The following is a 12,867-nucleotide window of genomic DNA, read 5'->3' on the forward strand; positions in this document are numbered from 1 at the left end:
TTCTTCAGATATCTTTGTTCATCAGGTATCTTTGTTCATCAGATATCTCTGTTCATCAGATATCTTTCTTCATCAGATATCTTTGTTCTTCAGATATCTTTGTTCATCAGATATCTTTGTTCTTCAGATATCTTTGTTCATCAGATATCTTTGTTCTTCAGGTATCTTTGTTCATCAGATATCTTTGTTCATCAGATATCTTTGTTCCATCCAGACTGAACTAGCTGATCAGTTTAGTGTTTCTATGTTCTGTATTTATTCAGTTGGAGACTAGAAGTCCTCTCTGTTGCTAGGTGGTTGCTAAGGGTCGGACTACTTCCTGGAGTAGTGAACATTGCATACGTTACATAAGAGTCTACTGATTGTTTTCCAGTTAGTCGTACTCCATGTGTTGCCATGGAAACGGAGATCAACACGAACAAAAAGTTTTACATTTTGAGTGAACTGCTCCACAATATGAAAACATTTAATTACACGTTTTATTTAGATGGTAACTTGTTGTATAATTTTATACTCGGTCCAGACCGCATCGCTGTCGTGGCAATAATGACGTTTATTACATCATCTTCTCGTGTATTGTTGCTCAATTAGAAAAACCTACACAGCATAAATATAAGTTGTAACTGATCTTGAGACTCACCGGCACGTCTTCCACCAGATTTCTCCTCATTTCTAAACACGTTTCCACGTTTTGGCCTCAGAGGAGCCTGAACAACAGAAATCTGCTGCTGGTGAACATGAAGCACACGAGCAGCGTCACGTGATTCAGTATTGATTTACCCTTCGTACGTTCTGACCTCGGTGACCTTTGACCGACAAGTATGTGCTGTACTCAAGAGTGACGCGGAGGTCAAAGGTCACGTGCGGCAGCACCGGTCCCATTCGAACCCTTTAACCCGAGGCCGCTTTGTGACGCCGAGTCCAAAGTTCCCTTATGTACATCGTCATGGCAACCTGCGGCCCAGTAATCAGTTCAGACATCTCAGAGCGACACGTCCCCGGGGGGAGTTTCACGACCGTAACACAGAATATATGTAAAATAATGAGGCGTTCCTCCTGCTGAGAGCAGCTGCTCAGATCTACATGTCTAGTCAGAACACATGAAACTGTTTATCTTGTACTGTTCTGCACCCACTTAGTTTTGTATTTCACCAGCATTAAAATGATTAAAAGGAGCCTCCTGTCCATCACTGGTCTTCTTCTTCAGCAGGACACACACACACACGTTCACTCCGTTTGGACATGTTTTATTAAGTTACTTTGAACTCTTACAACAGGTGGAGCCGACTCCAGAAACATGTTCGATAAGTTGATAGAAAACATTTGTTTTGTGGGTTGAATAGGAGGAAATTCTTCTGCATTATGTTTGTGTCACAATCCTGAGTTCTTATGAGACATTATGAGCCCAAAAATAGACTAAAACCAACATGAAAAGTTACATTTTGTAGGAAAATAATCAGCCTGTTAAGAATAATTGGAGCAAATAAATGTGTTTTTAATTGAATTTAAACGTTTAAAAAGCACGTATTTCACTCTGAGACTCTTCTTCCTCTTGTGGATAATAAACATGTAAATACATCGGGAGACAGACTCATAATTCATGTGCATTAAAAGGAAACTTGCTCGGCACTAAAACGTCCCTCTGCATGTTCAGGACGGAGACAACCAGCTGCAGTAAAACAGGAGGAGCTGCTGAGTCAGCAAAAAGTGCCTAAACAGTGTTGGATCTCTGCTTCCACATACATACAGTTCCTCTGCTGAGAAAAATAGAAATGTATTCTAATATATATATATTTATAATTTTCTTCTTTTACATGTTTTATTGTAAACGAGACATACAGGAACATTAAGATAACACTTTCTGACCACCTGCACTTTAAACTAATGAGTCCAGTTGAGCAGAGCTGCTGCTGTTGTGTCGACGTGTTTCTTTTCTAGTTCTTCACTTCTCCCTCAGACCAGTACAAATCTCTGAATGGACTCATCTGATTGAATCAGCTGTTGTACCGAGGAGGTCAGCTGACATCAGCCCATGTGACTCAGCTGGTGGCTGGGATGTTCACTTCTGGATAAAACTACTTGAATGAATTAATACTTCTGCTATACCACCATGTGTTCAATGAAGCCAAAGAAATATAAAAGCTGTTCTGTCAGGAACAAAAACAATCTGCTGCTGAGTTGTTAATTGATGCATACAAATTGTTTTTGCTCTGAAATGACTTAATTTGCATGCATCAATTAAAAGAGCATATAATTAAACAATGTTATCAATTTAACATTATATGGAAGATATGTCAGATATAATTCAACCATTAATGGGAAGATGTATTTCTATATATCTCCATCTGCAGCAGAAGGAACTGAGGCTCCAGTCAGCTGTTTGAACCCATTCAGTTAATAGGGAGTGCTAACAGGAAGCTAACAGCTGTTTCTATATTCAACGACCTCCAAATTCATTCCTTCATATTAACATCAAGGGCGTCCGATATGTGACATCAGTCCCCCCAATAAAAATGTTTTATTTGCAGTTGTGAGTTATCGGTAATCCAGCCAACATCAGCGAGGCCATCGATGATATGATCCAAATTCGGAGAATACGTGGATGTACTTACAACCCTGTTTCCAAAATAGTTGGGACACTGCGTAAAATGTAAATAAAAAAGGATTGTGATGATTTACAAATCATGCAGACTCATATTTAATTGAAAATAGACCAAAGACAACATATCAAATATTGAAACTGAGAAATGATATTGTTTTATGAAAAATATATTCTGTTCATTTTGAATTTCAAAAGTTGTGACAGGGTCATGTTTACCACTGTGCTGCATCACCTCTTGTTTTAACAACACTGTATATATTTGAGAACTCAGGAGACCAGTTGCTGGAGTTTTGAAAGTCAAATGTGGTCCCATTCTGGCCTGATAAAGGACTTCATCTTTTTCGGAAACGGGTGTGTATGATTTTAGCCTGTTGGCTTGTTGAGCTTCAGAATGAAGGCACAGATTTAGTGATTTCAGTAACAGTTATTTGTGCTCAGATTTTATGAACTGACCTTTTAATAAACGTTCATTTTGTGGTCAGAAATTGGACATAAAAATAAAAGAAATGTATTCAGAAGCTGTCCTCTGAGGCACCGTGTTAAATGTACAACCCAGTTTCCAAAATAGTTGGGACGCTGCGTAAAATGTAAATAAAAAAGGATTGTGATGATTTACAAATCATGTAGACTCATATTTAATTGAAAATAGACCAAAGACAACATGTTAAATGTTGAAACTGAGAAATGTTAATGTTTTATAAAAAATGTGCTCATTTTGAATTTCAAAAGTTGGGACAGGATCATGTTCACCACTGTGTGGCATCACCTCTTGTTTTAACAACACTGTAAACGTTTGGGGACCGAGAAGACCAGTTGCTGCAGTTTTGAAAGTGAAATTTTGTCCCATTCTTGCCTGATATAGGACTTTGTCTTTTTCTGGAACCGGGGTTGAAGTACAAATTTAGTAATTTCTGCAGTTTTTATGAATTTTAGTTAACTGACCCTTTAATAAACATTCATACAGCATGAGGTCAGAAATGAGATATACAAATAAAAGAAATGTATTCAGAAGTCGTCCGTGTTAAATGTAGATGACTGATACCTGATTTCTCTTCCACGGACTTCACGTTGCTGTTTTCTGTCATCGTTTGTTCGTTACTCGTCCTCCCCCCGCCGCCTCCTGATAACCATGGCAACGGGTCCTTCAGGTAAAGCCTTGATCATGCTCCACGCCTCAAACCGAGTCATGTCCTGCAGACTGACGCCCTGAACCTGCAGCAGCTCGCCACCACTCTGCAGGCCGCTCTGCTCCGCTGCTCCGCCTGAAACACAGGAACTCCATTACAACTCTGGATTTTCATTTTTCTTCAAGTGTATTTGATTTGAGTTGATTAGTAAGAACGCATCACTTCTGAATCCCAGTTGTTTTCTTGTAAGTCCTAATGGACGGTATGATGCCAGCTGTACCTTGAAAGATCCTGTTGATGACTAAAGGTTTGTCTCCATGAATGGAGCCTCTTCCTCCCTCCAGAGTGAAGCCGACCCCCCCGGCACCTTTCTGCAGCTCCACGGTCACCGGCGGCTCGTGCTCCTCCGCTGCACCGCATCAAAAACAGCTTTTATTGTAGTGAAAGATCTATTTGACAGTGCTGGTGATTAAAAAAACTGTTGCTGTGGAGAGGCTCCGCCCTCCGACTCACCGCCGGCGTCGGGCTCCTCGCTCCGGCAGCCTCCGGCCTCCCTCCCCTCCTCCCCGGCTCGCTTGCAGACGACCACCACGGCCAGCGTCAGATTGCGGGCCTGACGCACCGCGGCGGTGGCGTCGGTGTGCGTCAGGCCGCGCAGCGTTTGTCCGTTAATGGACAAAACCTCGTCTCCTTTCTGGACGGTTCCCTCCTGAGCCGCCAGGCCGCTGGGAAACACTTTGTGGACCTGAGCAGGAGAGAAGCTCGCGTTTGGTTCATGTGTTGGTGGGAAGTACGAGACTGGATCAATACAACCAGTCAGGTCAATATTACAGGAGTTGCTGTTTCCTGTTCCAAACAACTTTAATGAACAGATCTGTTCCCCAGCGAAGGGCCAGCAACACAGTGTGGAAACACTTCTACGTGATGAATTAAATGTTTTTGTAAAGATTCTCTAATGCTGAAATCTAATTGTTACACAAAGCCAGTAAAGTATTTGTGTGAACATGCAGGCGATCTTTAAAAACACAACATTTAAAAACCTAAAGTAACTTTTGACCGATTCGAAGTGAAGCCAGAAAGTTCTGCTGGCTGTGTGTGAACTTCGACCCCTCAGGTGACAGCAGCAGAAGCAGAATTAAACTATCATTAAAAAGAAAGTTGTTGGAACGAAGTGGTAAACATACTTCTGGTCCAACTTTTTTGTGTTGCAGGAATTAAATTGAACTATTATGTTTGAAAGATTCAAATGAAAACATGAGAAACCTTTTTATTTGCACTTTTTTCAGTTAAATTAAGTTTCAAGGGAAAAAACAAATTGCAGCTTCTTGTCTTTCCGTACCAAATTTCCAAACATCATAACTGACCCATTAAGGAGTGTATTTTCCCATTTAAGCTTTATTTTCGCGTTATTGTTTGCTGATATTGTTGTTGGTCATTTCCAGATGGAGAATGTTGACTTGAGTGACATTTTTACTTTTCAGTATGTATGTTTGTCTCTTTAGAAGGTAAATTGAACTGATATAAAAAGTGGAGCTGAGTACCGAGCAGCTCTGGTTGATCCCACCTGGGTCTGATGGTCGGATTAAACCCAGGTGGATCTGATTCCAGAGACCCTTCCTGATTGGCTGCAGACAGGAAGAGACAGGGTATAAAAGGTGTTGGGTGTTGAGGTGTTTGTTTGTTTGTTTCTGTGTGAAAGTGGAGGAGTGCATCCTCTCGTGATTTTTTTTTTGTGTGTTGTTGTTCTTAATCAATTGAATGTATTTTTGGGGGGAATCATTTGCATTACAACTATGGTCATCCACAACACCATCTTATTCAACATAAATCACACCATTCTTATTCTACAGCTTTTAAAATCCCATTTTTTTATGGAAGTTTCTGTGTCACTGACCACCATAACCTCTTTTGATGACAGTATTTGATGAACTGTGATTTAAATCCAGTGACGCCGTAATAAAACCATGATGCTCCATCAGTTGGAAACAGCCGATCCAGATTAGCTGTGTTCGGTGGATTTTCACAATAACAGGAGCATCCAATCAAAAAGTCCTCCAGGACTTTATTAACAATTGTTTCTGGGAAGAAATGTTGCTTAGAAATATTTTAAATGTCATTTTTAACGCTGCAGGATCCACACATTGTTGTAGGATTTCAATTTGAATGAATAGTTCAGCTTACTGTGGGAGCTTTGCTCTCCAGGTCGCTGCCTCCAGCGATGCTGAACCCGAGTCCGGCTCCCTCCTCTTTGTGCAGAATGACCACGTGGATGTCCACCAGTTGCTGTGGAGAAATAAGTCAGCAATTTATTTTAATTTTACATTATTAGTCACATCACATTTTTAACCTGTTTATAACTATGAAGGACTTTAAGCATTGTTCACACTCACAGATTGTGATTTTCATTTCCGGCTCATGTTTCCAACTGGAACATTTCATATTTTCAAAAGCTTTTCTGATGGTGACGTTTCCTGCTTTATTTTGAAAGTCTCTGTCTGTTTGCATCAGCTCCCCGCGGTTTCCTGCCTGCCACGCCCACCTCACCTGCTCTCTGTTCCCTAATCATCAGGACTCACGCACTCATTTAATAATCTTTTATTTCGAGCCTCTGCGTTTGAGTCCAACCTTCTTCAGAAACTGAACAAAATGAATTCGTTTTTAGAAACAATCCAACCACAGAAACACAAATGTAAACTCTCTGTTCCTCTGAAGGGAAATCCAGGGAATCACATGGATTCCTCGTTTCAGATCTGTGGAGTCGATGAAGTCAATGTTGAGATATTTCCCAGAGGAAATGACAACTTTGCCCTGATGGTGGCGCTAGAGGAGAAGTCATCAGAGTTTCTACCTGTAGACTTTCATCATTCTTTCATTTGATGAAAAAGCAAATATTAAAATGCAGTTCTGGGTTTAAACGCTTCAGGATTTCAGGGCTGAAATACGTTTTTTGGTGATTATTGTCAGGCGAGTGCATCATGAAAAGAGACCAGCGTGAGTTTGAGTATATCACAAAATGTAAATATAAAAGGTCAAAGGTTACTGTTAAGGATTAAAACACAATGTGCAGCAACAAAATGAATGTGTTTACTTTAATCCATAAATCATCTGTTTATGATTGGTGCACTGGTATTGTTCCTCAAAGTCTAAGAAACACCATGAAACATCTTTCTTTTTATTTTGAAAACTTTTTTCCCCAGAAGGCGATATTAAGATGAATATTAATCTTATGTCTGTGGTTTAAGTATAATGATAATCAAGAGATGCTTTTTTATTTTAGTTTTGGAGGGAGACAGACTTTATCAATTTGGTGACGACACCATTAATATTACATAGTTATGTACTTTATTTTGGACAGTATAACCTGATGATGTATTTCCTGTTGTTTTTCTATTCTTCTTAATGAGTAAATTATGTTTCTTTATAATGATGAAAGTATCTGCAGCCTTTTTACTTTAAACTAAAATCCACAAGTTTCAGAACTTGAATTATTGAAAGTGGTTGACATGATTTTTTTTTTTTTTTTAAATTCTACCTTCAGTGTTTCTTGGTCGAAAGCTCTGACTTCCTGGATCATCCTCTGTACTTCCTGCGAGGGGATGGCTGACAGGACGGAGTGAGCAGAAGTGAAGGCCGCCTCGTCGTGAGGCGCCCCCCCGCCTCGCTCAATGGTACACTCCGTCAGGGAGGCCAAGCTGCGTTCACAGACACACAAACACTTTACACACCAGGTTATTAACTGCAGCGTGCGACTGTGGTGAATCGGACATTTTGCTCTGACAATAAAAACGGAAAGCTTCTTCTCTAAGGAAACAGGAAGTGACTCTTTTTAATCTGAAACCACTTCCTGTTGAATATAAAACTGGCTGGATTTAAATATTAAAACAGAACATCGGATCTCTCTGTGGAAGTCTTACCTGAGAGAGAAACTTCTGTCGCTGCTGTCCACACCCAGGTCTGACCTCGGACGGTCGGTACCGTCCGATGTGGGGGGGTCCTGCGGGTCGGGGGAGCGAGGGTTACCATGGCAGCAGAGGGGTGGAGAGCGCATCAACGCTTGTGAAACCTGCAACGAATAGAATTAAACACAAATCATATTATTTTTGAGTCAAAAGCATTTGAGACAATTAGAGTGGAAATAAAAATGTATATTTGAATGTTAAACACGGTAATATTTATAATTTCAATGTTTTAAGGGTAAAATGGAGAATAAACTGATAAAATAATAACATGGATGTACAAATAACAGCAAAACATACTGAGGGAAAGGAAAAAATACAGTAAAATAAAAAATATAGAACATACACAGGCAATAAATTACTAAAGAACCAAAATATGTCCTTGTTTTAAGGGAAAATTAAGTCAAAATTGAGAAAATACAATGATAAAATAACAGCAAAAAATACTGAGGGGAAGACAAAAGTACAGTATTAAAATATACCAGGCAATAAATTACTAAGAAAAACCAAAATATTTCAACAGTAATATGATATATAGATATAACAGCTATGTTTGCTTTATTAAATAAAATAGTTTCTCAGATTACCTGGTTACTGAAGGCGATGATTTTCCCTAAGCTTTCTCCCTCCAGGCCTCTCGGAGTGAGACTCTCTGTGGGCGGAGCCACAGTCTGAGTGGTCCTCAGCCTGCCGTGTCCTCCGTCCCCCTCCGTCCCATCAGAGTTATTGTCCCCTGCGTTCTGATTGGCTCTCAGCGACGCTGCGGGCGGTCGGACTCTGGACTCCGTGGACCCGTTGGGATCCACATGTTCCAGCTCAGACTCCTGGTTGGCCGGTCGGACTGAACGCGAATCATCAGAGGGAGGGGGTCGGGGGGTTCTGGAGGGAGGACGGTTCGGCTTCGGAGGACTCGGATGTAGTTTGAGCTTCGTCAGAGGCAGCGGAGAGGTCGACGTCCCGACCGGATGCAGGCGGGTCGGACTGGACCTCTCGCTGGGATCCGGGTTTGCTCTTCTCAGGATCTCCCTGTGAGGGACGGCAGGGACTCCTGGACTCCTCCACCAGAGGGAGGGAGGAGGAAGGGGCCACGGCCCTCTGGTTGGCCCCCGTCTCCGGACCCTCTGGACTGGAAAAGGTCTCAAAGGAGTGAATCTTTTGTTTGATTGACAGGTTGGCAGCAGATGAGGCAGATCTGACTCCGAAATTTCTGCCGAAGCCCGACGTCGACCTCTGCTCGGAGGGTTTGGGCTGCTTCTTCGGGCCCTGCTCGTCACGGATCTTCCTCAGACTCTGGCGAAACCAGGCCGGCTTGGGGGCCACCGGGGGCCCCGCCTTCGCTGCCGGAGGAGCTTCAGATGTGTTTTCACAAGTCATGTCGGACAGCGGGTCCGAAGTCACGTCGGCGGCGGTGCCATTGAGCTCGGAGGTGTTTTCTTCGTCGCTCATGGCGCCGAGGATGCTGTGGACGCCGACCGGCTGCGAGCTGTCGGCAACGTGTTGGATCTCGGGCAGCTCTTCGGGGGAGCCGTTGGAAAGCCGAACCCAGGGATCCTGAAGCTGCTCCTGGGTGTGGTGTTCGATACGAGCCTGTCTCCTCAGAGCTCCTCTCTTCGGCTGCGAGCAGAGAACGGCTGACGAATCGCCTGAACGCACAAACACGGAGGACAGAAGAGCTGAGTGCGTTTCAAACATGTTCACGTCACAAACACACAGATGTTCCTGCTGCTACTCATCCAGGTCTCCTCCGGTAGAAAGAAGAAGTACGGAGGCACGTCGAGGACAATTCTTTCAAACACAATCAAAAAGTCATTTTAAATTCTATTTGTCAGACTTTGTTTCGATGAAACTTCATCCACCGGAGACTTAAACTGAACCTCATGGTGTCGTTAGAGATCAGGATGTATTTTATGGGAATCGCTGATGTCATTAATATCATGCAACTCGTTTTAAAAGCTGCAATATTTCACAAAAATACTAAAACATGAAGCTTGTGATTGGAGACACTGAAGATGAACAGTCAACCAAAACATGGAAGTCTTTTATTTAGGATTATATTTTTCATCATTTCAGTTTTGCATGCCGGCCGACGTCATGCCTCCAGGACATTATATTTATCGTCTTTTGACGAACTGCAAATATGTTCATACAGATCATATTTAAGCAATATTACACGAGAGGGTGATGCTTTAATGTCATTATTGGCACGACAGTAACCGAAAGCATCACTAAAGTCACACGGCGTAACATGAAATCTAAATGTTTTCATATTGTGGAGTGATTCGCTCTCAAAATATAAAACACGGTGTTAGTGTGATCTCCGTTTCCATGGCAACACTAACAACTGGAAATCAATCAGTAGACTCTTATGGGTCCAAATGGGTCATTTAATAGACCTATAACAAGTAGAAACTACATTATATTACATATTACATGAAACTCTATTCTAATGTTATTTCCCCATTGAGGAGGTGGAGTGATATTTCTAACGATGAGCAGGATGTGATGTCATGATGATTTGTTTCAGATGTTCAGTTGACCAATCAGATCTCCGGGGGGCGGAGCTACTGGTTGTATAATGGTGCTTCCCGTCATGCACAAAATAAATAGCGCTCTTAGACACAGACGTTTTCGACAGATTGTGGTTTAGTTTGATACAGAAACAGACTCGATACACAGCATGCTGATTTATATTTAACCTCCATCTTGGCCTCAGTTACTGGGACTTGCATCATGTATTTTTCTATAGCTTTTCCCCCTAAGTATGGCCTTAATAATGTACATTAATATCATATGATTCACTCCCATATGCATTACACACTGTGTATGGTGTCAGGTTTAGTGGAAATACTACCTTCAAACATGTGGCGTGTCAGCTAATTTCAAGTGAAGTAAAACTCGTCCTAAATATTGACCCCTGACAGCTCGATTGGCTGCTGCAGCCCCAGTTGAGCTCTATCATCACATCCTGACTGGATTAAATCTACTGACACAGAAAAACTCTGCCTCAAACAGGAAATGTGACTTTCCACTGAAATACTGAAAATCACAGCAGCAGGTTGAGTTTGCTGTCACACATGTTGATCATGAAGATGTTCCAAGCAGTGACGCTGCATTCAGGTAAACGGGAGGTAAAATCACTGGTGTCCTACCTGGATGTAGCCGGCCGTCGGTGCACACTGCAGTGAAATCTTCGCTGCTCCCCTCTGACTGCTCTCTTCGTCGCTCTGCTTCCTGCTACACAAACAGGAAGTATTGTATCACGACAACTTCTCTAGCAGCAACCACAGTGAAGTGCAGTGTTGTCGCCTGCTTCCGCTCAGACACTCGTCCACATCACTGCTGCTTCAGTCAGAAACGTATCAGAACCAGCAAGAAGCAGGACGCATATCATCACATGCATGCAGACTAAGTACGTCTGGACATCATGCTCCACCTCAGGATGATCTCAATCACTTTCATCTTGGATGAGTCTGCAGGAATAATAATATTAATAATAATAATAAACTTTATTTGTAAAGCAACTTTCATACAAGAAATGCAGCTCAAAGTGCTTTACAATGACATGCAGTGTTTCACATAAAGGAACATTTGAAAATATAGAAAAGAAATCATTAAACACAAATAGAGTTAAAATATGAAATAAAGCAATACGCATTTTAAAGGCGCGGTAGTTCCCTAATATCTGCAGGTGGTTTGTTCAACAGCTTTGGAGCAGAACTGACAGAAGCTGAACCGCAGGTTTCCTTTCGACTGTTTCTGGGAACCTCCAATAAACCAGCACAGCACAAAATATATGTCCAAGGCCAAAAAGAGGAAGTCGCGTGCCAGTTATGTCGTGAGGTGGTGAGTTAGGAGGTTGTCCTGCAGCTGTAACCTCAACTACAGCAGTTGTCATGCACAGATTGTTGAAAGAATTAACATTAAAAAAAACATCCGAGTGTAATTGTTTATTTCCAAAACTATAGATATTGATCTGTTGCTATAATAGCAACATTACCCGCGTATGGACGGTGGTGTCCACATTTATTTGGCCATCGAGTCAAAAAAGGCAAAAGGAAATCTATTTTTAATGTATATTTTCTTCGAACCTGAAGGCATTCCTTTACAAAAGGTTTTAAGGCTGCAAAAAATGACTTTATTAATGTTATTAAATAACGTTATTGTTAATTTATTCATTGGTTATGAATGAGAACAACTTCTCGGTTGCTTTCCTAAAAACTGCTTCTCTGAGCATGGATCCATTATGTCTGCAGTTGTAAATGTTCACAGGCGGTCTGAATGGATTATAACGGATTTATGAAGCATGAACACAATAAACTACAACTTATAAACACAATAAAGGGATTTGCTTTATCACAAAGTAGTGCCAAAAATATATATAGAAACTTAATGCAATCAACCACGGTCAAATGATGTAAATAAAAAGGATCCCACCGTTCTCTGTACCACCTGACTGAGCCGACAGATTTCTCTTTTCTTAAATGATAGAATAAACAAAGCACACAGCATGCGGTCAAACGGGGAAAGTCTCCTCACATACGTTTCTGAACAGTAACCTCAGGATCTTTTGCAAGGCCTTGTATATGCCGCTGAAGAGCTGCCGGCGGTGAGAGGAGGAGGCGTGTTAGTCCGTTCAGAGGAGGCGTGATTGGTGCAGAGAAGGAAACATGATTAGAAGAAGCAGCGTTGGCACGCTGAGAGAAGGAAGTCAGAGTGAAAGTAAAAAAGATGCCGATGGAGCGTCTTCGCTCTCACACATACTTTCAACTTCCTTATATGGGCATACACATACTCCTCCATATATGAACACGTGAGTCATGTGAAACATATTTTTGTGATCAACAGGTTGCAGAAAAAACACCAGTGTTGTGTTCCAGATGACGTACTTCCTCCAGTACTAACAAATAGAGCTCTTCCATGTCAGGACTCTGACTTGTGGCGCAGGAATTTCTGGAGTCGTGTTGTTTCAAATCTCACACTGCCGTTCTGCACTGACAGGAAATGACCTCATCATTTGACCACATGAGCCTTCAAAATATCTGCAGCTTTAATTATTTTACCCAGAAATCAACGTGTTTTTGTGTCCTCTGTTTAACACTCAATAAACACTGATTCTTCTGTCCAGCAGCAGCAGTGGAAAAGAAACACTTTGTGTTCAGGAACAGCTGCAGCTTCCTCACAC

The 12,867-nt window shown here is 41.7% G+C and overlaps 1 protein-coding gene across 1 annotated transcript in view; it reads right to left on the minus strand.

Annotated features, from left to right (window-relative positions):
- Window positions 1-1,815: 1,815 nt before the first annotated feature.
- Window positions 1,816-12,867, minus strand: part of il16 (interleukin 16) — a 40,141-nt gene continuing 29,089 nt past the window's right edge. The window contains 10 exon segments of the mRNA XM_069711452.1: window positions 1,816-3,864; window positions 4,010-4,138; window positions 4,243-4,474; window positions 5,911-6,012; window positions 7,262-7,421; window positions 7,644-7,792; window positions 8,273-8,552; window positions 8,554-9,328; window positions 10,835-10,919; window positions 12,226-12,282. Of these exon segments, the coding sequence (XP_069567553.1) occupies window positions 3,698-3,864; window positions 4,010-4,138; window positions 4,243-4,474; window positions 5,911-6,012; window positions 7,262-7,421; window positions 7,644-7,792; window positions 8,273-8,552; window positions 8,554-9,328; window positions 10,835-10,919; window positions 12,226-12,282 (2,136 nt within the window). The 3' untranslated portion in view covers window positions 1,816-3,697.

Source organism: Brachyistius frenatus, unplaced genomic scaffold, assembly GCF_029030835.1.
Source record: "Brachyistius frenatus isolate BFR_SWC_R1_liver_20210118 unplaced genomic scaffold, ASM2903083v1 Contig_100, whole genome shotgun sequence".
NCBI classification, from domain to species: Eukaryota; Metazoa; Chordata; class Actinopteri; family Embiotocidae; genus Brachyistius; species Brachyistius frenatus.